This window comes from Bos taurus, chromosome 10, assembly GCF_002263795.3.
Source record: "Bos taurus isolate L1 Dominette 01449 registration number 42190680 breed Hereford chromosome 10, ARS-UCD2.0, whole genome shotgun sequence".
Lineage (NCBI taxonomy): Eukaryota > Metazoa > Chordata > Mammalia > Artiodactyla > Bovidae > Bos > Bos taurus.
This window is the reverse complement of record NC_037337.1, coordinates 12,388,960-12,416,443: the sequence shown is the minus strand read 5'-3', so window position 1 is coordinate 12,416,443 and position 27,484 is coordinate 12,388,960. Positions and strand designations below refer to the sequence as shown.

Here is a 27,484-nt window from a genome sequence, read left to right as displayed (position 1 = left end):
CAGTACTTTTCATTACTCTTTTTCATACTTTTCCTGATTATTTTTGTTTGCTTGTTTTTCTGTGAGAACTTTAATTAGCTTAAAGCTCCTTTCTCCCAATCCTACTTAAACTGTGTTATGTTAGGATTGCATTATATTTACAGATGAAGTTAGGAAAATTGACAGTCTTTAAAATATTTATTTATTTTTGGCTGTGCTGGGTCATCGTTTCTGCACAAGGGCTTTCTCTAGTTGCAGTGAGCAGGGGTTATTACTCTTTGTTGCTGTGCTCGGGCTTCTCACTGCAGTGACTGCTCTTGCTGTGGAGCACAGACGCTAGTGCTCGGGGCTTCAGGAGCTGCAGCGCGTGGGCTCCGCGGTGGCGATGCACGTGTGCAGTTGCCCTGTGAAATGTGGAATCTTCCTGGACCAAGGGTCGAAACCGTGTCCTCTGCATTGGCAGGCTGCTTCTTAACCACTGGACCACCAGAGAAGTCCTCTTTAAAATAACGAGCTTTTCAAGAAAGTTGTATGCCATTTTATTTGCTCAAGTGTTTTATATCTACCTGAATATTAATTTTTTCCATATAAGTTTGTTTCAAAAAAATTAATATACTTCAGGTCAGTTCAGTCGCTCAGTCGTGTCTGACTCTTTGCCACCCCATGAATCGCAGCACGCCAGGCCTTCCTGTCCATCACCATCTCCTGGAGTTCACTTAGACTCACGTCCATCGAGTCAGTGATGCCATCCAGCCATCTCATCCTCTGTCGTCCCCTTCTCCTCCTGCCCCCAATCCCTCCCAACATCAGAGTCTTTTCCAATGAGTCAACTCTTTGCATGAGGTGGCCAAAGTACTGGAGTTTCAGGTTTAGCATCATTCCTTCCAAAGAAATCCCAGGGCTGATCTCCTTTAGGATGGACTGGTTAGATCTCCTTGCAGTCCAAGGGACTCTCAAGAGTCTTCTCCAACACCACAGTTCAAGAGCATCAATTCTTCAGCGCTCAGCTTTCTTCAGAGTCCAACTCTCACATCCATACATGACCACAGGAAAAACCATAGCCTTGACTAAACAGACCTTTGTTGGCAAAGTAATGTCTCTGCTTTTGAGTATGCTATCTAGGTTGGTCATAACTTTTCTTCCAAGGAGTAGGTGTCTTTTAATTTCATGGCTGCAGTCACCATCTGCAGTAATATACTTCAGACACCAGTAAATACTGTTGTGTCAGCAAGAAAGAAACAATGGGAAAAGGTCATTCTGTGTTACACAGAGCTGGAGAGTGTGTATGATAGAAATTTTTATTGGTCACGGTTGAATCCTGGAAGACATGGAACAGTAGCAGTTTCAAGAGGGGAATGTGAAGGGATTGTGGGAAATGACTCACTGAGAATAGATGAGAACCAGCTTTATCCTAGTTGCATGCTGAAAGCTCTTAGAAGGGAAAGGCTTAAGGAGGATATGATCGTATTTTGTACGATTATGAATAGTATGGATAAGTGATAAGTGGCTACTGTCTTAAGAAATACGTAACAAAGTAACTCTGGAATGTGCAAAGTAGATCTAAGGCAAAACTAAGTGCTGGGTTGGGGAGATCCCCTGGAGAAGGAAATGGCAACCCACTCCAGTCTTCTTGCCTGAAGAGTCCCATGGTCAGAGGAGCCTGGCAGGTTACAGTCCATGGTGTCACAAAAGAGTCAAGACACAACTGAGCAACTAATACTCCCACAAATGCTGAAATAAGTATCAGCTGATAACTAACTTTTTACTCCAAAAGGCAAGACAGACTAAGAAAGGTTTAAGTAAAATTTAGGATAATAAAGGGATACAGGAAGCTGTGAATCTTTGGGGACTCATCCCCAATCTTTGCAAGGGTTAGCATGGAAGTTAGCATGTCCTTCCACAGACTACCTTCTCTGCCGTTATCAGAAACACAAGGCTGAAGATTTATTCTGCCAGGAGAGAGTTTTTGTTCTTCCTGTGTTATTTACTTTCTCTTTCTCTCCCCCCTAGTTTTTTTTGGAAGTGATAACCTTTCTGGTACCTTTATGGTAGAGTAAAAGGACTTTATTTTACTATGAGTTTTCTTTGGTTCACCTCTTCATAACCATGTTGTATTTCTGTTACTTCTCTCTGTTATGTAGTTTATTCTACACTGCTGTGATCTTCCCGTTCAGTTATCCTATGATTTCACAGAATAGACCCATCTTCTATTTAATGTGGACCTCTTTCTTTCACAGTTCCTGAGTAAAGGATAAAGAGACTTTTAGCAAATCAGATATCAGATTCTGTGTTGTTTTAATGTGAATGTCCTTTCATTTGAAGCTTATTAGTGATTATAGTGATAGAATATTTATATTGAAGAAAAACTCAAATTCAGTTAGACCTATGTATATTTCTAAATGAATACTGTAAATGATTCAGAAAAAGAAGCTTAATCATCTGAAGTTGTCACAAAGCACCCCCATTTGAAATCTGATAAGTCTGTTGCCAATTTGTAAGACACTAACAATTTTTTAAAAAACTAAAAATGACACATAACCCTTACAACATCTTATATACTTTTTATGTTTGCTTTGAGAAGGACTAAAATTTGAATATTTTCTGGGAGCCTGGGTTTTACTGAAGAAAATTAGCATGGCGTATGGCGTGCGCATCTCTGCTTTGTTAACATGCATTATAGGTCCCACAGAGTACAGCATCCTGCAGTATGTAAGAGGTGTTGTGTACTTACTGCTGTGATTGTTGTAAATAGATTGCCATTTTTTAAAGTAACAAAAAATGATTGTTTTCTTTTATAGCTATGTCTGGCGAGAACAGAGAAAATACACTGTTTTATTCTGAAATTCCCAAAACCATCAACAGAGCAGCAGTCTTAATGCTCTCTTGGAAGCCTCTTTTGGATCTTTTTCAGGTAGGATTAAATGTTGTTGTTATTATGATTTTCTGTATGGTTTTAATATTGCATTTATTTAGGGGCAGAAATTCAATTGGGATCTTATACTTGAAGTAGATATGAATCAAAAGGAATTAAGATATATGTTAATAAAGTAATAATAAAAACAATTTTAAAAGACCAATAAGTCATAATATAAAAAAAGAATTAAAACATTTTTATGTTTTTCTGTGTATGACCCTGAAATTTGATTTAATTCTCAATATCTGAGACTAGGGATATTAGATGTTATTAATACAATTCAGTTTTTTTTTGGCTACCCAGTGTGGTGTGGCATGTAGGATCTTAGTTCCCCTGCTGCTAAGTCACAGTGTCTGACTCTGTGCGACCCATAGACAGCAGACCACCAGGCTCCCCCGTCCCTGGGATTCTCCAGGCAAGACCACTGGAGTGGGTTGCCATTTCCTTCTCCAGTGCATGAAAGTGAAAAGTGAAAGTGAAGTCGCTCAGTCGTGTCCGACCCTCAACAACCCCATGGACTGCAGCCCACCAGGCTCCTCTGTCCATGGGGTTTTCCAGGCAAGAGTACTACCAGGGATCAAACTACACCTGCTGCAGAGGAAGCATGGACTCTTAACTTCTAGACCACCAGGGAAGTTCCCAGATTTTTTTTTTAACTACCTTCTCCCTGTTTAACCACCTTTCCCTCTGTAAACTTGCTAGTTACATGGTTCTCACATTTTGGGAGAGAATTGTTCACATAAAAGAAGTAATATATATTTCCAGAAAGCTTTTATTTAAATCTTTAAATTGTAGTTCTAATATTTAGTAACAGTACTAATATAGGGATTAAATAAAGGTACTAAGTTCAGTTTTTGTTTCTAAATAGCAAGATTCAATTTAGGGAAAATCAAAGGTTAAGTTTTTTCCTTCAATATTTTGTCTTTAGACAAAATGTAAATGGTCGAAAACATCAAAAGAACAAGATTATAGTTTGGGTACAGTTGTTTGCCTTTTAGGTTCTCACTTAATATTTTTACATTGAATATTATTGAATGGCATATTTGTGCTAAATGAACCAAAATGTGATATTTCTCTTAAGAAGTAAAAAAAAAAAAAATAGCTTCCATGACAGCTAACCATTTTGACTATAACTGTTTATCAAGGATGTTTTTCACATTGCTTTGTGACTTTTCTTTAAAGCAGAAACATTTCTTATTCTAAGAACAGTGTGTTGAACTAAAATAATGGTCGTTTTCACATAGAATAGGTTGTAAATTAGTGAGTCAGAGGTTTTTGTGTGGTTTTTTTTGAGGTCTATCATGGAAAATTTCAAACCGTGCAAAAGCAGAATCCCATGTGAACTGGTTTTAACAATGATCACATCTTGGCCATCAGTGTTTCATTACAGCCTTTCCAGTCCCCACCCCCCTTTTCAGAATATTTTGAAACAGCTCCCAAATATATCATTTCACTCCTAAATAGATCGTATCTCTAAAGAATATATATTCTTTTTAGACATTACCACAGTATCATCATATCTTAAAAAGTCATTAATCATTTCTTCATATGAAATATTCAAATTTTCTTGATTTTTAGATAAATGTTCTCTTTTTTTTACACTTGATTTGTTAAATAGGATTGAAATAAGTTTGATATGTTACATTTTATTGATAGGTTTCTTAAGTTTCTTTTCCTTTTAATCCTCTGATTTTCTTTCTGTCCTTTTCTCCCCATTACGGTTTATCTATTGAAGAAAGAGGGTCTGTTCTGCTGATTGTATTCCTATGGTGTTATTTGATACGTTCTTCAGTTTCCTATATTTTCTATAAATAGAAATAGGTAGTCAGATCTAGAAGCTTGATTAGACACAGGTTTGCTTCCCCTCCCCACCCAAGACTACTTTACAGATCAAAAAAATTGAAAGCAAGGTCTTGAACAAATAACTCTACACCATGTCCATAGCAGCATAATTCATAATAGCCAAAGTGTCCATGGACAGAAGAACGAATAAACAAAGTCTGGCATATATATGTGACAGAATATCATTCAGCCTTAAAAAGGAAGGAAATTGTGACATGCTACAACATCAAGGAACCGTGAAGACATTATGATAAGTGAAATAAGCCAATCACGAAAGGACAAATGCTACATGACTCCACTTATATGGGATGCCTAAAGTAGTCAGATAGACTACCAGAATGGTAGTTGCCAGGGACTGAGGGAGAGAAAAGTGAGGAGATGCTGTTTAATAAGTTTAATGGATATAGAGTTTCAGTTTTGCAAAATGGCAAAGTTCTGGAGATGGGTTGCACAACAATGTGAGTATAATTAACAGTACTGAGTGGTATACTGAAAAAGTTGTTAAGGTGGCAAATTTTATGTTATATATATTATTTATATGTATATATGTTTTTTGTACAATTTAAAAGGTAAAGAATACTTCATCAATAATGTTATATGCCCCCATCAAAAGTCATATAGAACTTTAGTTGCTTGTGATGATAGCGTCGTTTGATCATTACCTAGATCTATTATAAAACAGTGAGTTTTTATTATTCCTTCTTCATTTATTAACTGAGAAACTTCTATAAAGAGAAAACTGCTATTCAACAATTATTCAGTTATCCTGAGGAGAAGTTCACGATAGAAAGGCAGGATGTTTCTTTCCTTTCTTTCCCATTTTTCAAACACAGTCTTCTATGTGTGATAAATTAGGAGTTTTGGAGAGTATTTGGTTTTCATTTTTATATCTTTATTAATTTACAGTGTAGCCTGTTTGGTATCTTTTGATCCATTGACAGTTGTTATTCTTATTGTACAAATTATCTTATTTTTGACTGTTAGAATCCCCGTCAACTTGACATATCAAATCGTTTTGACATGATCCTGGTAGTAATTGGTATTTGGTGGTATGGAGATGTTTCATGATCATCTTTCACACTGCTTTTTCCATGCTTGGAATCAGCCATATCTGTCTGCTTCCTTTAGAGGAAAGTGGTATTAAGAGACTTTGATCTGAGTACTAGTTACTGAGGGACAAGCCGTATACATAATCTTTATTTGTTTTTACATCTGTGTTGTGTTGTACAGACGAATCATATTCAACCAGTTCCCTCTTGATGGACATTTTAGTTATTTTCAATCTTTGTATTATAAATAGTACTGCATTAAAATAGCTTGGGCATACAACTTTTTACATTTTGCCAGTGTATCTTTAAACTAGATTCCTAGAGCTGAAATTATTGGACCAAACAGTACATGGTTTTGTAATTTTGCTAGGTATCAAATTTCCTTCCATAGGAGCTGTGCCATTATGAATTTCCATCAGCAAGGAATAATTGTACCTGTTTTCCCATAGATTCTCCAACACAGTTTGTAGTCAGACATTTGGATTTTTTGCAAATCTGATAGAAATGCTATCCCAATTGTAGTTTAATTTGCTATTCTTTTATAGGCAGAGTTGATCATCTTTTTATCTATAAACCATTTTTATGTAACATGGTCCTTTTTTCATTTTTAGAAGCCTTTTATTTCCTGGAGATATTAACCCTTTGTCTGTGATATAGTTTCAGATGTTTTCATGAAGTTGTAATTTGTATTTTTGTGTGTGTGTGTGTGTGTGTGCATGTGCTCACACACCACATGAAAGACTTTTGTATGATAAAATGTATCCTTCTGATATTGCTTCTAGAATTTGTCTTTTATCATAGGACAGTTTTTCTACACTCGGGTTATAAAAGAATTTACCCATGTTTTTATCTAGTGCTTTATATGGTTTCACTTTTTTTTTTTTTTATTCTTCCAATTTTATTTTATTTTTAAACTTTACATAATTGTATTAGTTTTTAAAGGTTTATTGAGGTATAATTAACATATAAAAATTGCAAGTATTCGGTTTAATAGATTTGGATATACATACCTACTTTTATTTATTTTTTTTTCATTAAAAATGATTTTTTAAAGCAATTTTAGGCTTACCATAAAGTTGAGAGGAAAATACAAAGATTTCAATCCATATGATTATTTTATTTATTAAATTTTTATTAGAGTATAGTTGGCTTACAGTGTTATCTTAGTTTCAGGTATACAACAGTGAATCAGTTATACATTTACATATACACGCTTTTTTAGCTTATTGTCTCATATAGGCCATTACAGAATACTGAGTGAGTTTCCTGTGGTATAGAGTAGGTCCTTATCAGTTATCTATTTTATACATAATAGTCTGTATATGTCAGTCCCAATCTCCCAATTTATCCCTCCTCCCACTTACTTGGTATCTATATTTATTTTTAGATCCACACATAAGCAGTATCACGTCTTTGACTTCACTCGATGTGGCAGTCTCTGGTCCATCCATATTGCTGCAGATGGCATTGTTTTGTCCTTTTTTGTGGCTGAGTGATATTCATTTGTACATACATATGTACCATACCTTTTTTGTTTATTCCTCTGCTGATGGACGTTTAGGTTGCTTCCATGTCCTGGCTATTGTAAATAGTGCTGCAGTGCATGTTGGGGTCCATGTATCTTTTTAAATTATGTGTTTTTCCAGATATATAAACTTGACTACTTTTAAAGTACTAGTCCTTGAGACGTCCCTGATGGTCCAGTGATTGGGACTCCATGCTTCCACTGTGGGAGACCAAAGTTTGATTGGGAAACTAAAATCCTGCAAGCTGCGGCTTGGCTAAATAAAATAAAATAAAATAATTAGTCCTTGATAGCAGAAACCATATCTGTTTCCCTTATTTATTCCTTTATTTATCATAAAGAGCTCTTAGGGAAGATGTGGATATAAATTCTTAAAACTAGCACTTACTAGATTTGTTTTCTTTATGTTTCTTCTTATACATGTGAAATTTTATATATATGTATCAGATAATACTTTTAGTTTGGGAAGGCCCCTCATCATCATCAATCATTAATTACAAATATTCTTTGACGGAGATTTTAGCTGTTGCTTTAAGTGGGAAAACAAAATGAGACAGATTCTGCTCTCACATTTTTTTTAATTCATTTACTGAAAGAAAGTGAAAAACAAAACTATAGCCAAATGAGTAAAAGAGATAGTAACTCTTATAGAAATATCGGGAAACTTTCCTGGCCAGCGTTGATTTAGGGCTAAGGTTTTGGGATAGCAGTAGAACTCAGATGGATAGAAAGAAAAATGGCCTCTCAGTGTGAAGGGAAATGGAACAAAGGCCAGGAGCCAGAACACCACAGTAATGTGATGGGCCTGACCTGGGGTTTTATTAGAGTAGTATTAGCGGATGTAGTGGAAAGGAACTAATGACAGCTGATGTTTGAGAACTTTACTCTGTGCCAATCATTGTGCTAATAAACATTTTACATATTTTTATCTAAGTTAATCTTCACAGTGCTGAAGTAAATGGTTTATTACTACTCTGAAAGTGAAGAAAACTACTTTTGAAGAAATTAAACTACTCTAGAGTCTCCTCCTAAATGCATGCAGAGCTGCTGTATTACATTTAAGTTGTAGGAGATCTTGAATGCCAAGTCAAAGTAATGGAGCTTAATGCTTGCTCTCTAATGAATGCAGTATTCATATAGGGACCTTTTACCAAATTTTTCAGCAGACTTCCCAAAATTAATCTGTTTAAAGTTGTAACAAATTTTGGGATCACGCAAAATGTAAACTCAGTAATACTGTAGATGCTAGAATTTCAGTGCTATTAATAAAAGCAAAAAGCTGGCTTTCAGACAACTGGAATAGGAGACCTCTCTCTTTCTGCATTAGGCGACACTGGACTATGGCATGTATTCTCGAGAAGAAGAACTATTGCGGGAAAGGAAACGCATTGGAACAGTTGGAATCGCTTCTTACGATTATCACCAGGGAAGTGGGACATTTCTATTTCAAGCTGGTAGTGGAATTTACCATGTAAAAGATGGAGGGCCACAAGGATTTACTGTAAGTTGATTTTACTGCTTGATAAACTGCTAGGTGTCCTAAAATTATTTGTGTCCAAATCAGAAAGATAGTTAAACTAAGAAATTCTGCTTACCAGTTATTTACCACTAACTTAGTAGTAAAGAAAATAGGAAATATGGGTATTAATTTCCCATATGGGTATTAATTTTTAGTTAATAATTTTTCAGTGACATTAGTTATATAATTTTAAAATACTGAAAACACTTGTTATGTAGGAAGAGTTAACAAAGGGAATCAGTGTGCCATTTTTTGTGTAATTGCTGAGTTGGATTTTCAAAGATAATGATATCACAAGACAATCCCTTTTTGGTTCTTCTAAAAGCTTAATTCATCTCAATAAATAGTTTAAAATTTTGATTTTATTCCAAGCAGTTTTTCATGTGATATTAGAACTATTCTTCTGATAGAATTGTGACGCTTCTAGCTTTCATTACAATGTTATGAACAAATTATTTTATACTGGTAAAATTAAATGGAAACATTTAATAAGTGAAATAGGCATATAAGTTTAATAAAAGTATGCAACAAACAATAATTACTCTATTTAACAGGTTTGGTCAACAGAATTTATGAGGTGCTGTTATATTGTCTTTATTTCCGTTCCTATTAGGCTTAGCTTATTAATTCATAGGAAAAAAATGATTCATTTCTTATAAGGCACATAAGTACATTTTTCTGGAGAGCAGTTATCACAGTTGATATTATACTTAGGATTATTATTCATTTTATAGGAAGGGTGCTGGTACAACACCCTGTATTGTATGTATGTAAATAGGTATGTATAAGCCTGATACTTGCCTTTAAATGTTGTTTACTTTTCTAGCAACAACCCTTACGGCCCAATTTAGTGGAGACTAGTTGTCCCAACATTCGGATGGATCCAAAACTATGCCCAGCTGATCCAGACTGGATTGCTTTTATACATAGCAATGATATTTGGATATCAAACATTGTAACGAGAGAAGAAAGGAGGCTCACTTATGTGCACAATGGTAATTCAGGTTCTTCAAATCAATTTTCCTAAAAAATATTTTTAAAATTTAATTTTGTTTTGCTTACATTTTGAAATCAAAGCATGCTGATCTTTATATTTTAAATTTAAATCTTTAAAATTAGAAAACAAATGCAACTTTTTTTTATAAACTTGTATGTATCACCTATAGAATGCTACTTGTTTTTTTTTGTAGTTGATGGCTATGTCTTGATTTTGCTGATATTATAGGTGTCTTCACATGTCCAAAATAATCAAGTATGTATTCAATGCATGCACTTTTAATGTCAGTTATACCTCAGTAAACCTTAGAAAAGATGATAGTGAAGCTTAAACAAAAAGAATACAAGTTTCTGAGAACACTAGATTACATAAAATTTCCTATGGGGTAAAAGAAAGAACTACCTCTACCACCACCAAAAATGAAATAACAAACAAAAAGAATCATTGTAATGCTACCTTGTTTTAATGGTTATTTTCAGACAGCACAACCGTAGCACTTATCTGATTGAAATAAAATTTAATTTAAAAAATCTTGTTTTTAGGAAAACAGAAAAACTCAATACACACTGTAAGAACTACTTAAAATTTTATTTTCCCTTTTTGGAGAGCCTGCTTAGTTATTTTGTCATAAAAGGAAAAATAAAACTTTCTGTGTTGTGGAAATATTTAATTTTTATTGAAATGACTTTAATAATACTAAGCACTACTAAAAGGGCTTCCCTTGTGTCTCAGCTGGTAAAGAATCCGCCTGCAATACAGGAGACCTGGGTTCGATCTCTGGTTAGGACGATCCCCTGGAGAAGGGAAAGGCCACCTATTCCAGTATTCTGGCCTAGGGAATTCCTTGGGCTATATATATAGTCCATGGGGTCTCAAAGAGTCAGACATGACTGAGCCACTTTCACTAAAAGCACAGAAATGATATGGATTTTTTCCTTTTTCCTCTAAAGCTTTTATGCAAATGAAAGAAGGGAAATAGTTTTTTTTTTTTTTTTTTAAACATGGAAGTACACCTTAAGGTTAAGCTCCATGATGAAGGACAGTCCTCTAAAAATTTATTGTCCAACTTTCCCGTAATTTGATGGTCATAAAACTGATTTATTGGGCATGGGCATCTTCCTTAATAAATTATTTTAGAATATGATAGTGTATTGGCAACAGTTTTTTCATCATTAAGATAGTCAGTGTTAGAGAAGAAGTCTTTTTCTGAACGACTTATATTGATTTAAAAAAGCACTGAATTAGAAGTCAAGAAATCTGTTCTAACCATTGTCAATCAAGATATATCAAGTTCCCGGCCCTAAAGGAAATAACAAATAAATAACAAATAAATAACAGAACAGAATGATAAACAGCAAACATTGGGTGTTATAAGAGTACAAGCCAGGGTAGTGGTCCCAGAAGGCTTACCTGAAGAGATGACACTTAAACTGCTCTCAAATAGTGACTGTACATTAGCCAGTACACTCCAGGCAAGAGGACAGCCTGGAAAGGCCTTGATGCGGAAGGCACCATAGTTTGTAAGAATTAGAAGCAGTCCTACGCTCCTAAAGCATGAGGTGTGAGTCAAGATATAGAGAAAGATGAGGCTGGCACATAAGGGCAAGGAGAAGGGTGGACAATTTCTTATGTAAATGAACATGGCCTTTATCATGATATGGGGGTTCATTGGAAAAAGCTTTTAGCAGTTGAGTAGTGTGGTCAGAGTCCTATTGTAGATAAATTGTTCTGAATACTTCGTGAAAGTTATATTTGAGAGGTGCAAGTCTAGAGAGAGGGCAAAGCTTAACTAGTGTAAATACTGTAAATACCCAGGTCTTAACAACCTAAAACTAGGGTGTAGAATAGAGAAAAGGGGACAGAGTAGGGAAACTTTAAGTAAAATGTCCATATTTTGGTGTTTAATGAGTCTTCATCTGGAGTCAGGAAATCAGGACAGCTACCACTGGCAAAACAAAGTTTAGGTTAGTAGTTAGTAAATCTGGGTTGGAAATCCTAGCCATTTGTTCATGGTTTCAGCAAACATTAGAGACTCACTATGTACTAGTTATTGTTGTTGAGGCTGGGACTGCTTTGACAGTGACTGTTAGAAATAAGGCATGTTTTTAGTCTGTACATTTTTTCCTTCGGTAGGATTGTTTTCCATACAGGATTATTGTGAAAATTGGCAGAATTTAAAGTAGAAACCACTGAAATCCTGCTGGATGTGTGTGTGTGTGTTGGAATTTATTTTATAAATCTGAGAAGTGATTCTCTTGTGTGACTTTTTTTAACAATTTTTTTTATATTTGGCTGTGCTGCGTCTTCGCTGACGCGTAGGCTTTTCTGTAGTTGCGGTGAGTGGGGGCTACTCTTCGTTGCCATGCTTATCATGGTAGCTTCTTTTGTTGCAGAGCAAGGGCTGCAGGCACGTGGGCTTCGGTAGTTGATGCATGTGGGCTGGGTATTTGCGGCTCACAGGCTCTAAAGCACAGACTCAGTAGTCATGGTGCACAGGCCTAGTTGCTCTGTGGCATATGGGATCTTCCCAGACCCGGGATTGAACCTGTGTCTCCTGCATTGGGAGGCAGATTCTTTGCCACTGAGCCACCAGGGAAGCCCACTATAATAGTGTTTTTATTAATTTCTTTTCTGTGCATGTAGGTATATGGTATATTTTTTATTTTCAGGGTTAGTGTAGTAGTTAAAAATACAATCTAGAACTGGAGTATCTAGATTTGAGTCTCATCTACTCTTTTTTACTTCTGTTCTTTTGAGTAAGTTGTTTAACCTATCTTTGTTTTCATATCTGTAAAAAGGTTAATGAAGAGCATGTCATCATGAGGTTGTTATTGAAGTTTTAATATTTGGGAAGTGTTTTAGACAGGGTCTGAAACACAGTAAGTACTGTTTAATTTGTTTATTTAGAAAAGTAGGTAGAGAGGAAGCATTATCACTTTTATTTCTCTTATCACAACAAATTTCCAAATGAAAGTCTTCTTTTACATGGGTTTATTAATCACTCAGCATCTGCATTTGCTTATTCTCTGCCTTGCATAATAGAGAAACTTAAAAGTAATGTCATACCAACCTCTATTCTCAAAGGACATATCTTATTGCGAGAACAAGGTGATACCATTTATTCATCTAATTAATCTTAGTAATTGAGGTCATCACCAGGGACGCCCGTAATAAATGATAGAGAGATATAAATGAGTGATACATATTATCACATCTACAGGAGAACAAAACATAAAACAGTATGGGAGGTATAACTTTGGAGTCGTTGAATGATCCAAGAAAGCGGAGCACTGATGGCTGCATCATTAATTACAAAATCCAGAAACCTGGAAAACAGAGCTTAGTGTTGATTAAGTTGGTGCGAAAACCTCTTTGGTGGCAAGATGTGACCTGAACTGACCTGAGGTTATTTATAGTCTTAATCCTACTTAGTTTGCTTATTCCTAAATTTGCTGCAGGAATATTAGTGTATTTGATTACAAGGTATTTGATTACCCTGCTGGAGATATGACATAATTATGTGTTGATATATAAACATGAAAAGAATTCCCCAGATTCTGTGTTCTGAACACTTCTGGACTCAAAATTTTGTTGTTGTTTTTTTACTTGATTTTTATTTTATATTACAGTATAGTTGGTCTACAGTGTTGTGTTAGTTTTAGGTGTATAGCATTCAGTTATATCTATTAGGTGTATAGATTCAGTTATATCTATTCTTTTTCAAATGATTTTCCCATTTAGAGTGTTGCAGAATATTGAGTAGAGTTCCCTGTGATTTACAGTAAGTCCTTTTGGGTTATCTAATTTTGTATATAGTAGTTTATTTATGGTAAGAGTGCCAGTTTCTTTTCTGGCGTGCTGCGATTCATGGGGTCGCAGAGTCGGACACGGCTGAGTGACTGATCTGATCTGATCTGATAGAAACCAATATTTGTTGTTTAGTCACTAGTGGTGTCCAACTCTTTTGCCATTTCCTTCTCAAAATTTTTTGGTAAGGAACAATTGGTTCATATTACACATTCTTACCCAGCCATTCCAGTCCTAGGTTTTTATTCAAAGAAATGAAAACACATGTTCACAGAGATTTTTATACAAGAATGATTTCTGTTGAGCTAGTACAGATTTTGGTCTGTTGGCTAAATGCACATGGCTTAGCTAACTGTTAGGATTGGATGAAACCTATGAATATAATAAATGTCAGAAGACCTATAAGTATTTAACCTGTCATTGTATATCAGAGTTTCCACGGGGATAATTCAAACTTCTGTCAGTATCCTGATTGATCAGAAAACTTGAATGAAAATGAGAAGTCTCAGGGAAAAACACAAAAATTTTTTTCTGAGCGAATGTGTGAGTTTCAGAATTGAAAATAAAGTTCTTAGCTGAAACTGATGTATCAGACTTCTGTTTTGTTGTAAGATCAAGTCTCATAGAAACTATACAAGAATATATTTACTTGTACACAAACTCACTGTGGAATGTGAAGTTTTTGAGATGGAGAGATAACTTGAATTCTGTGAACACCCCAATAAATGTGATTAGTTTCAGAAAAATAAAAGAATGATTTTAGCATCTTTATTCATAATAGCAACTAGAAGCTATTCAGATGTCCATTAACAGATGAATGGATAAAAAAATTGTGATATACAATGGATTATCACTCAGCAACAAACATAAAGTATGTACTGTATGATTTCTCTTACATGAAAGTCTGGAATATGTAAAACCAACCTTTGGTGATAGAAATCAGATCAGTGGTGCTTTCTGAGGCAGGAATGGACATTGACTGGGAAGGGACATGAGAATGGAAGTATTCAGTGTCTTGGTAGGGTTAGGAGAGTTACAAGGCACCATGACCCTTCTCATGTATTCTTTTCCCCATGGTCCTAGCTAAATGGGAAAATAAAACCTGACATTTATGGAGCACATACTATGATGGTTCAGGCTTTGTTGTAAGTACTTTATGTAAAATAGCTCATTTAATCCTCATAACAACCATATAAGGTAGGTTCTTATTCCCATTTACAAATGGGACTCTGCAACGGAATGTGATCAGGTGATTTGCCCAGGATCAGTCATTTGGTGGATAATGGAATCCAGATTTGAATTCAGTCCATTTGGCTTCACAGTTCACCATGATACTATAGCTGCCTTTCAAAATAAATGGATCGTTCTGCTTTGTACCTGTGAAAAGATGAGAACTTCTGTGAAAATTTTGCCTTTATGTTTATTTAGAGCTAGCCAACATGGAAGAGGATCCCAGATCAGCTGGAGTTGCTACCTTTGTTCTTCAAGAAGAATTTGATAGATACTCTGGTTATTGGTGGTGTCCAGAAGCTGAAACAAGTAAGAGGGTTCAAAATAATATACTATAAGTCAGTTAAAGCATTATGAGATTCAACTACCGGTTAGGTAACTGCACAGATTCTTAATTCTGAATAGTAAATTCTTAAGTGATGAAGATTGGATCTTACTAGTAGTTACTGCGAATATTCAGGCTGTATACCACCATAATGAATTCTCATAAAAAACAATTAGTTGTATTATGGTTCTGTGCCCCAGGTCCTTCAACTCTCCTTGCCAGTTTTTCTTTTTTTTTTTCTTTCTTTTTTTCATTTTTAATTTTTTGGCTGCACCGTGCAGCTTATGGGATCTTAGCTCCTCGATCAGGGATCGAACCTGTGCCCCCTGCCTTGGAAGCACAGAGTCTCAACCACTGGACCACCACGGAAGTCCCACCAGTTTTTCATCTAGAAGCTGATTGGTGGCAACATTGGTAGCAAAATAAAAAATGCCACCCTTTAGTGGGAGTTGCTATAAATATAGGATAGCCTAGAGAGTCTGCATGAACAGATGGCCAAATTAGTATATGAATGGATCAGGAAAAAAAGGCAAAAATTCCTTTTTTCTTTGTGAATTTACAAGTATTTCACTAGCTGAGAAACAGCTCTCTAAAGCAGAAGCTTTCAAACTTTTTGACTGTGATCTGGTTAGAAATTTGCTTTACATTCTAGCCTAATACATTGTACATATATTCCACATAAAACTGAAAACAAATTTCATGAAGCAATGCTTAATCTTACACATGATGCACTCATATATTTTTTTTGCTTGTCTTATTCTTAAAATGCTGATTATGACCAGCTAAAAGATTTCATGACCCACTAATGGATTGCACGTAGTATTCTGAACACATCTCTAAGGGACCATGAAAAATATTTATAATATTTAAGCCATATCTTAGATTTGGACATTTTAAGATGTAAAATGTTTTGCCATAACTATGCTGTTAGAACAAGATTATGACATGAATTAGAGAAGCCATTAAAAAAAACCTGGACTCTTTTAAAGTGGGGTTTATTTTGTTATAGAAAATATTGTAAGTGTAATAATTCCTGAAAGGAATGCATTTTAAGGTGTGCAGGAACTGAAATACTTCACAAATCTGTTTCTTCCATTGTGTGTGTGTGTGTGTGTGTGTGTGTGTGTGTATGATGATCTTCAGTTTTTATCTCCAAGAGTAGTAGCCTTTAACCAATAACAGTGGCTTAGCAGTAACTCACCTTGCTACTGCAAAGATTAATAGTATTTTCATACATGAAAGGCATATATTTTATACATAAACTATTTTTTACTATGGGAAATAGAATACTAGAGGGAATGGTCAATTGTGATGATTTTCTGGCATAATACTCCCAAATTTTCAATATTTAATTTCCTTTTAAGCACCCAGTGGCAGTAGAATTCTTAGAATTCTGTATGAAGAAAATGATGAATCTGAGGTGGAAATTATTCATGTTACATCCCCTATGTTGGAAACAAGGAGAGCAGATTCATTCCGTTATCCTAAAACAGGTACTGCTTTCCATTGATGTTTATATACACTCATTCCTACTTTTAAAACAAGATTCTTCTGCATTCATTCAAAAGTTTACAGACCGAAGGATAGATTGTTAAGTGTCTCTGAAGTAAATTATTTTAATTATAGGCTGATCCTTTTAAATTATTTCAAAGGTAGGGAAGTGCACAAAACTGATTATTTCAAGGAATGGATAAAGAAGTATCTTTGCTACAAAATAAAGATTTTTAAGGGATTATGTTCTTAATTAGCAATTTTTCCCCATATTGCTATTTACAGCATTTCAATTGTGAAATGATATAGGATTCCCCTTCATTACCTACTAATTCCTAATGTTCTTTGGCTCCTTCTTTTATAGTCATATTGAAAATTATGAATTTGAGATAGAATTTTGAGTTTTTTATATAATAAAGCCCTGACTAAATGCAATATTCCTGATTTGACTAAAAAGGATTCATCTGGTAAAATTAGTTTGAATAGCTTTGTATTACTATTTGTTTATATCTCTTCTTAAAGGCACAGCAAATCCAAAAGTCACTTTTAAGATGTCAGAAATACTGATTGACGCTGAAGGAAGGGTAAGTATAAAATGCTGAGTTAACTTTTTGTATCATTTCGTCTGTCAACAGAGATTGTAGATATGCTTTCTTATATTTTGGACTTGTGGAACTTGCTGAGACATCTGTAGATCATGATTTCAGGTTGACCTCATTTTCTACTTTGAAAACTTTCTTACTGGTTCCCAAGTTAGGAGTATGGGGAGATGCATATTTACCATTCCTTTCCAGTAGTTTTTCCTCTTTGCCTTTGTTAATTCTCCAGATCAATATTTCTTAGATAGTGGTTATTGACTGTTGAGTTACCCTCTGTGTTGAATAGTTGTCTGTCTTAGGTTAAATATCCCTCATGTCTTTTATACTGCTGCTTTCCACAGTCAGATGCCTATAAGCTTAATGTACACATAATTGATTAAAAAAACAATCTTCTCTGCTAGACTTTTTAAAAACAGCTTTATTGAAGTATATTTCACATACAATATAATTCACTCATTTAAAGTGTAAAATGGCTTTTAGTATATTCTCAAGATTTGTGCAGCTATCACCACAGTCAATTATAGAACATTTTCCTTACTCCTAAAGGAAATTCACATCCCTTAGTCATCACCCCAAAACCTCTCCATGCCCCCCAGCCCTAGGCGGCCACTAATCTGTCTATGGATCTGCCTGTTCTGGACATTTCATATAAATGGAATCGTACAGTATCTAGTCTGTTCTTTCACTTAACATCTTATTTTCAAGCACTAACCCTGTGGCACCAAGTAACAGCACTTCACTACTTTTTATCACCTAAAAATACTCTATTGTGTGGATATATACCACATTTTATTTATCCACTCAGCAGTTTTAGACAGTTGGGTTCTTCCAAATTTTGGTTACTAAACGTAATGCTACCAATAATGTGGGTGTACAGGTTTTTGTACAGTCATACATTTTCATTTCTCTTGGTTAGATACCTAGGAGTGGAGTTGTTGGGTCATATTATAATTCTGTGTTTTACCCTTTTGAGGAACTTCCAAACGGTGTCCGCAGTGGCTGCACTACTTTATATTCCTACCAGCAGTGTATGAGGTTTTCAGCTTCTCCACATCTTCATCAGCTCTTGTTATTATTTGTCTTATAGCCATCCTAGGGGATTTGAAATTGCATCTTATTGTGATTTTGATTTACATTTTTCTAATGACTAATGATGTTGAGCATCTTTTCGTGTGCTTATTGGCCATTTGTATATCTTCTTTGGAGAGCAGTCTATTCAGATCCTTTTGTTCATTTTTAAAAATTTATATTTTAAAGTGTGTTAGCCAGACTAGGGAAAAAAGTTTGCTTACTCAAGACCATTTCACTAATATATTATACATATAGTATTTTAAACTAAAATGTAAGGAACTAGAGACTATTTTTCTTAGATACTAAAGTCTATAAAGTGATTAAAATCTGATTTTACCAGTTACTATCAAGAGTTCTATTAGTATACACTCTTGGAAAAAAACTTTTAGACTATGCTAAGTCTTTTAGTTAGAACTTTTTTAGACATAAAGAATACCAATAAAGGTAACCCATGACTTACTGCTGGTTTTGCCATATCCTTTGTACCTAAGACTGAACAAGTGACTTGCTGTTAAAAATAGTGCTTTACGTAGACCAGTATCAGTCTTCTATAACTAGGTTCCTTTTTTCTTTTTCAATAGATTATAGATGTCATAGATAAGGAACTAATTCAGCCTTTTGAGATTCTGTTTGAAGGAGTTGAATATATTGCCAGAGCTGGATGGACTCCAGAGGGAAAATAGTGCGTATGTTAAATTGTCACTTCTTTACAAATAATTTAAGACCCAGAACTGTCTGTGCTATTAGGCTCTTCCTTTCCTTTGGAGCTGTTTTCACATGTAAATTTGCAAGGTAGTTAGTTCTACACAAAGAATTTTTCCTGAACTAAGTAGACTTGTAATCCTATAAGCATAGGTGCATTGCATTTTATTTCTGTCTCTTACTTAGCCAGTGACAGTTTCACAGTGGTATTTGTGGTTAAAGTAGGACTTTCAGGCTCATATGTAAGTATATGTATTTTTTTAATTGTATAACTTAAGCAGAAATATTTGTACAGCCTTATGTGAAGATGATTACATGTATTTCCTGTGTCTGATGTGGACAACAGGAGTTTTCATGGGGCTAGCATTTGTTGACATTAAAGGGAGAAAATAATTTCAAAGGCCATCTGTGATTTTGGAAATTTAAAGAAAACTACTTTTAAAACCTCTACTCAAGCTTAACTTTAAAAAAAATGAGTGGAATATGTGTACCTATGGCTGATCCATGTTGATGTAAGGCAGAAACCAACACTATATTTTAATTATCCTTCAATTAAAAATAAACTTAAAAAAATAAGTGTAGAATGAACTAATACTTTTCATTAGCTGTTAGTGATAATTTAACATATACTAAAGCAATACTGTCACTGTGATTACAGAAATAACTGATGAGTGCTAAAGGAAAGATTAGTGGAATATTCATTTTCCGAAAGAGAGCTTTATTTTGTGCTTTTCTTTTGTTTATGTGAATAGTGCGTGGGCCATCCTACTAGATCGCTCCCAGACTCGCCTACAGATAGTGTTGATCTCACCTGAATTATTTATCCCAGTAGAAGATGATGCCATGGAAAGACAGAGATTCATCGAGTCAGTGCCTGACTCTGTGACACCACTGATTATCTATGAAGAAACGACAGACATCTGGATAAATGTATACATGTTTTCTTGTAATACTTGGTTTAAATATTTTCTCAGAATGCTAAAGTAAATGAATCTTGATAGCAAACTATCAAAAGGAATTTTTTAAGTTCACAGTAATTTTGAATGTTATTTGCTTAGTTTGAACATTTCAAATGGGAATGTTGGTTCCAGAATGGGGAATGGTTTGTAGATGAAAGGTCGATGCCATTCCAGTGACATCTCCCTGGATGCAGAATTGCTGTTGTTTCTGGACACGTCAGATATTGAAAACACAACCTCACCAGTGCCTCTGGGAGGCCCACAAGAGTCCTGACTAGAAAAGACTTTCTCTTTTAAGTTGGTAAACTATCCCAAAATATACCAATTTGGGATTGAATTTTTCATTTTCCAGTTTAATGGAAAAAACTTACACAAGATACAAAATAAATAAAGCCAGTTCACTCTCCTCTGGCTGCATATAGGCTTCATGTGATTCACCTAACAGATGACATCTGTTTTCCCTTGAATTGTTAGAATATTTCTCTCTGGAAAAGAAAAGTAAAAAAAATTTTTTCTCATAATTCTTGTAATAAGATTTATATCATTAAATAAACTTCATGCCATTTTTCAAAGAATTCCAGAGATGGTGAGTAAGAAACAGCTTTTGGTTGTATTTTTCATTTTTCTCCATTTGGAAACATTTATTTCTCAGTAGATGACATCTTTGACTAAAGTAAGATAAATATGAAAGGCCCAGGCAAAATCTGTAATTGTACATATACCATACCCTGAAATCTGGCAATTACTTACATTTCAGAAAATGTTTATCAAGTAATTCTTTCTCTCTGGCTTAGTCAAATTGTTTGCATAGTATTCTCATTAATGTATATAGTAAATTAATCTATCTATTTTACAGATCCATGACATCTTTCATGTTTTTCCCCAAAGTCATGAAGATGAAATTGAATTTATTTTTGCCTCTGAATGCAAAACAGGTTTCCGTCATTTATATAAAATCACATCCATTTTAAAGGAGAGCAAGTATAAGCGATCCAGTGGTGGGCTGCCTGCCCCAAGTAAGAAGTTATTTTCTATTTAAAAAGAGGCAGAAGGTGGGAGGGTCAGGACAATGTAAAGTCTCTTTTGTGTACTTTATAAGCATAAGACAAAGTTTTTGAAGGATACATAATAAACTATTAATACTGGGTAATATTTGGGTGTTGAAATTACTTATTGTTACTTTCTGTTTTTGCCTTGACTATACTTTTTGTTTCAAGTGAGCTCATGTAATTTTTAGATTGAAAAAGCTACTTTTAAAATGTTACAAAGTTATTAGATATTTGTGTGTACTAGATTTTTTTATACTGTCTGCACGTATGCTGAAGTTGATTTATAGGTATAGCTCTTCATATTGATATAATTGTTTTCCAAAGTGAAATTAAATATTATGTCAGCTGAAATTAATTTCTTTTTTTAAAGTGTTGGGTTTCCTTCTGGGAAATGTAATACAGATAAATAGGTAAACAAAATGTGTTTACACATACAATGGAATATTATTCAACCTTAAACAGACAGGACATCTGACACATTCTACAATCCGAACGAACCTTGAAGACACTATACTAAATGAAATAAGCCTGTCATTAAAGGACACATACTGTGTGATTCTATGTATATGAGGTAGCTGCTGCTGCTGCTGCTAAGTCGCTTCAGTCGTGTCCGACCCTGTGCGACCCCATAGACGGCAGCCCACCAGGCTCCCCCGTCCCTGGGATTCTCCAGGCAAGCACACTGGAGTGGGTTGCCATTTCCTTCTCCAATGCATGAAAGTGAAAGGTAAAAGAGAAGTCGCTCAGTCGTGTCCGACTCTTAGCGACCCCATGGACTGCAGCCTACCAGGCTCCTCTGTCCATGGGATTCTCCAGGCAAGAGTACTGGAGTCGGTTGCCATTGCCTTCTCCGTATGAGGTAGCTAGAGCAGTCAAATTCATAAACATAGAAAGTGGCTGCCGGGGACTGAAAGGAGAATGTGTAAGCCTAGAAAAGATGAAATAGTGCATTCGATACTTCTGTGTTTTTAAAAAGACTGAGCTACGGTTTTCTACTTTAATAATACAGAGTTTGTTTTAAAATACTGGACATTTAATGATGTTATGTTGTATGCTTTACTGCCATTTATAACTTAACAGGCTCAACATAGCCATTTTTTTTAAATTGTGGTAAAATATGCATAACAAAATTTACCATTTTAAGTGTGTGGTTTCATGACATTAAGTATATTTCCTACTGTTCTGCAATCATCACCACCATCCATCTCCAGGATTCTTTTTCGTCTTCCAGAACTGATTCTGTCCAATAAGTAATATCCAATTTAGTGGTAAATAATTAATAGCTTCCCATTCCTTCCTCCTCTCAGTCCCTGGCAGCCACTTTCTATGTTTATGAATTTGACTGCTCTAGCTACCTCATATACATGGAATCACACAGTATGTGTCCTTTAATGACAGGCTTATTTCATTTAGTATAGTGTCTTCAAGGTTCGTCCGGATTGTAGAATGTGTCAGATGTCCTGCCTTTTTAAGGTTGAATAATATTCCATTGTACGTGTAAACACATTTTGTTTACCCATTCATCTGTCTATTAACAGTGAGGTTACTTCTTTTGACCATTTTAAGTAATGCTGTAATGAGCGTGGGTAGACAAATACCAGTTTGAAACCCTGCTTTCAGTTCTTTTGGGTATATATCCAGAAGTGAAATTGCTTAGTATTTTAATTCTTTAAAGTTTTTTGAGGAACCACCATATACTTTCAATAGCAGCTGCACCTTAATACACCTTAATACATTCCCATTAGAAAGTGCACAGAAGTCCCAATTTCTCTACATCCTTGCTAATAACACTTGTTGTTTTCTGGGTATAGTTCTTTTTTTTTGTTTGTTTTGTTTTGGTTTTTTGGCGGGGTTTTGGTAAGAGCCATGCTAATGGATATGCAATGGTATATCGTTGTGCTTTTGATTTGCATTTTCTTAGTGTTTAGTAACATCATATTATTTAGCCAGTTTGTATCTCTTTAGAGAAATGTCTATTTGAATCCTTTGTGGACTTTTTAATTGGATTATTTGTTTTTTCAACATGCCCTTTAACATCATTCTTATTTGGGAAACACTGACCTACAATTTAGGACAGTAGTAAATACTACCTATGACTTGCTCCTTCCCTTAGCATGAATTTTTTTAAAAATCAGACTAGATCTTATATATCCAAGATGGAGTTTTTTTCCCTAAGAGCCTTAGTTTAATTTGACCCTTGGTGTGGAATTGCCCTTACTTGTTCCTCTGTTGTTCAGAAATTAAATCTACTTACAGATTCCAGAAAGTTTAGTGATGAAGACTGGTCAAAGAGCTATGAATAGTAATTCACTAAAACAGCATTCTTGGGACAGGGATTAAAAGATAACTTAAAATTTTATACTCGTATTGAAGAATAAGAAGCACTGTCACCTCAGCTGACATTCTTTTCAGAACACTTAGCCCCTGTTCCCTCTCAGTGTCTGCTTCTGGGCCCTTGAGCTTGTCTACCTCTTTCCATTTCCCTCCTTTTTCCTTAGACTTTCTTGCTCCAAATCTTCATCCTTTTCCTTGATGTCCATTTTATTTTCCTCTTCCCTCCTCTTTTTTCTTCCATAAGTGGCTATAATGTGTAACAATTAGTATTGTTATATATTAAATAATACTTATTTTCTGGTGATAAAATTTAAAGTACTAAGTTGAATTTTTGTATCTAAGAAAAATAAAATGAGTCTATTTTTTTAACTTGAGTAGGACCCTACTTAAGATCCTATATCATCTCAGCCTCTTCTCAGCTATCACTTTGAGAGCCAGAGCTGGCAGCAGCTAGGCAGAAGCAGGGGTTTCTTTCTTTTTTTATTTTAACCTTCTCCTTAGGCCACTGAGAGAGCCTTATCTACCAAGACAGAATCTTACAAAGATAAATGGAACATGTTGTTATTTACTATGGTAATATTCAATTTGTTTTTTGCAAATAATAAACAGTTGTATTAAAATTTTCCTTCTCTGGCTTAAGTAGTTTGTTGCATTTCTAGAAGAAATGCCTCGTTGACACATTAGATTGTTTTTGTCTGTCTAACCAAAGGTCTAGGAATACAAGTGCTTTTGAGTTCTTTTCTGTCTTTACCATAAGAGTCTATTTTGCTGTTTTAACTTTAGTTACATGGATCATTCCATTACTATTGAGAAGACTCATAACTTGGAGTTTTTTTAACTGTAGACTTTATGTTGAGGTGGAATTCACATGACATTAACCGTTTTAAAGGGAACGTTTAGAATGAAGGGAGGCATTTGGTACATTCAGTGTTGTGCAGCTAGCTACCACCTCTCTTTAGTTCCAAAGGATTTTCATTATTCTAGACATAACTTTGAATTTTTCAGTGTTCCCTTTTTGAAAAAAAGAGTTTAGAATACTATTTTTCATTGTTTTGTTTGCTTATAGTCTGATGCAAAGTACTGAATTATAATTATATTTATCTTTAGGTGATTTCAAGTGTCCTATTAAAGAGGAAATAGCAATTACCAGTGGTGAATGGGAAGTTCTTGGCCGGCATGGATCTAATGTATGTTCTTTTATTCTACTGATATGTTTAGTCAACATCAGCTGTGTGTATGCTGTACTGAAAATCAGTAGTGCAACTTCATATGACCCCAGTATTTTGAAAATACTGCTAGGGCCTCAAAAAACCCAAGTTGTTGGAAAGGGAGAATCTTAGTTTGAATTCTAAATCTCACCCATTTAATAATGCTGATATTAGAAGTGTTCTGGTTACCAAAGGTCACCATTTGCAGATGCAGTGTTGCATCTTAGTAAGGAAAGGGCTGGTCCATTCTTTCCAAGTCTCTCAAAAGTGATTGAGGATATAGTTTGAAAATTATTTCTGAATCACTTATAGACTACTTGTGTCATTTCTGCATTGGTGCATTTACAGTTCCTGAGGTAGTGATGCTCTTTCATTCACCTGTTTATCTTATCTCACAAATGTAAAGTTTCATATACCACTTGCAAATTATAATGGACATTTATACAGAGCATAGATTGATAAGGAAAGGGAGGAAGTCCACCCTCTGTTTTCCTGTTGGCATATGGCTTGCTGTAGCAATTCAATGAATTCTAATTTTTTTCTTTTGCCTTTCATAGTACCTTGTGTTTGTTTCAACTTTCAGTTAGATGGTCAGTTTCATGAGATGTCCAGAACTCCATCCTTTATATGTGTGATACATAAAGTTAAGTTGAGGTGTGCTACCAGGATTTAGTGAAGGCCTATGATTTCGTCAAATTGATTCAGAAATTTATTGAAGAATTATGTATACTGGCCACTATAGAAGTCACTCACACTTCCTTAGGTGATTAAGGAGAAAGAATGAAGATACAGGCCCCAGGTTTGTTTTTGTTGGTAATGACTTTAGAATGTAATAGGTGACCTTTAAAGTCTCATTTCCACTGGTAGTGTCAATTGGCCTCTGGTTATATACTCAATATATTTTTTTCTGTTTAGGGACCTTTAAATGTTACTGTCAGATGTTAGTGGAATTCTTAAGTTCTGATAATAAAAATTTACACTGATATAAACTTCATGCTGTGTAATGGTTGGATAATACTGAGGGAAACCCCAAAATTATACAGAGCTGAACCTTATTTGGGTAACTAAATGTCTTTCTGTTACTTGCTATAACGTGCATCAGTTCTTTTCTATCATGCCTATTTATGTGATATATTTATCTCGCTTTCTTACTCTTCTATTTTCCCTCTATTCTTGCTTTATTTTTTTTTTAAGTTATCTTTCCATTTTCTACTTTTGCAGGTGACCTGTTCACCCAGAGATTTTTAATGCCAGTAATTGAATAAATCTTTGAGGCTTTTAAGTCTGTTAGCCACTTAGGGTTCTCAAAGTGTGGTCTCTAGACCACAAAGTATCAATACCACCTGGAAACTTTAGAACTACTAGGCCCACCCTAGACCTCTTGAATGGAGAAAGTTGTCTGGGGGTAGGATTCAGCGATCTGTTTTACAAACCCCTCAGGTGATTCTGATGTAAAGTTGTTACAGGAAACAAAGAAAAAAGGAATAAGGAATTAACTATTTATTTAGTTTTGAAAGGCCTGACTTCTAACTGCTAAATCAAGAGCAGAACCAGTCCTGACCTTTTACACAGATTAACACATAACCTGTGAAGCTTCATGAAAGTTTGTTCTGCCATCTCTTATCCTTTGTATCCTTTCTGTCTGTGTCATATAGGCCTTACTTAATGTCAGCTGTGTTTATTTCTGTATCCATGCATGCTAAAATATGTTTGCAATGATTAAGAAGCTTCTTGAAGAAAATGTGGCATCTAAAAATATTTGCTTTTAGAAATACACCTTTGTTTTCTGTATAAAAGTTTGGATTTTATTAAACGTTATTTGAGTAGGCTGCTGGAAGATTTTGAAAAGGAACAATAAAAGCCATTTATTTAGAATCTCACTGTAATTTGGGAGGAATATTAAATGAATTCATCTGTGAGTGTACTGGCAGTTTTTTTGTGTTCTGAATGAAGACTTAAAAGATCCTTCATACTTATTTGTAAACTATGCCAGTATTGAAACTGATGGAGTGATTGAGTAGAGTTACTCCCCAACCCAATAGATAAAACATTTTTGCAAATTTTTACAAAAGACCAAAAAAAAGAAAAAAAAAAACACTGTCTAACATACTGCTGCACTAACTGAGAAATAGGAGCTACTGCTGCACTGAGAAATAGACAGGATGCCAAAATTAGACTCTTTTAGGTGTGCATGATTGGTTGACCTGAGCTGTGATACAGATATTTTTTCTTTGTAAAGCGTAGTCGTTTTAATGAAATAATTTTTGTATTTTAAGAAAAGCACACATTTTATCATAGGAAATTATCAGCAGCATGCAGCTCGGGTGTCCTTTTAACTTTCTGAACAGGATCTATTAAGACATGAACAAAACCACTCAAGCTTATTAACATCAGTGACAAATTAAAGTCAGTGTGTGACTCAAATTATTCTGAGTGAAATTGACTGGTCTTGCCAAGGTCATACTAGCACTGATTTTTATGTTGTTATTTTGACAGATCCAGGTTGATGAAGTCAGAAAGCTGGTATATTTTGAAGGCACCAAAGACTCTCCTTTAGAACATCACCTGTATGTGGTCAGTTATGTAAATCCTGGAGAGGTGACGAGGCTGACTGACCGTGGTTATTCGCACTCTTGCTGCATCAGCCGGGTATTAAGTCCCTGTTTGCAAAGGGTTTCCTGTCATATAAAAAAACCTCTGCTCATATAATACTCCTTTTTAGTAACGTGAAAACTGAAACAGCCTATAAAAACCTTAGCCTTAACTTTAGCATTGTATATTCACATAAATGGTCAGAGTGTTACCATACTCCTGCTGTAGCATCAATGCAGATATAGCAACAGATAACCTTTTTTTAGTTTTCCCTGGGGGGAAAAAATAATTG

General features: G+C 34.9%; 1 protein-coding gene across 6 annotated transcripts in view; it reads left to right on the top strand.

The window, feature by feature from the left end:
- DPP8 (dipeptidyl peptidase 8) overlaps positions 1-27,484 on the top strand; it is a 54,351-nt gene that overhangs the window by 8,118 nt on the left and 18,749 nt on the right. For all 6 annotated transcript variants that reach the window (XM_015473043.3, XM_005211351.5, XM_005211352.4 and 3 more), the window contains 11 exons: positions 2,778-2,890; positions 8,637-8,810; positions 9,655-9,823; positions 15,061-15,171; positions 16,552-16,680; positions 17,201-17,262; positions 18,930-19,030; positions 19,803-19,980; positions 20,866-21,025; positions 24,500-24,579; positions 27,097-27,249. In XM_015473043.3, coding sequence (XP_015328529.1) covers positions 2,778-2,890; positions 8,637-8,810; positions 9,655-9,823; positions 15,061-15,171; positions 16,552-16,680; positions 17,201-17,262; positions 18,930-19,030; positions 19,803-19,980; positions 20,866-21,025; positions 24,500-24,579; positions 27,097-27,249 — 1,430 coding nt within the window. The remainder of the gene's footprint in view (positions 1-2,777; positions 2,891-8,636; positions 8,811-9,654; positions 9,824-15,060; positions 15,172-16,551; positions 16,681-17,200; positions 17,263-18,929; positions 19,031-19,802; positions 19,981-20,865; positions 21,026-24,499; positions 24,580-27,096; positions 27,250-27,484) is intronic.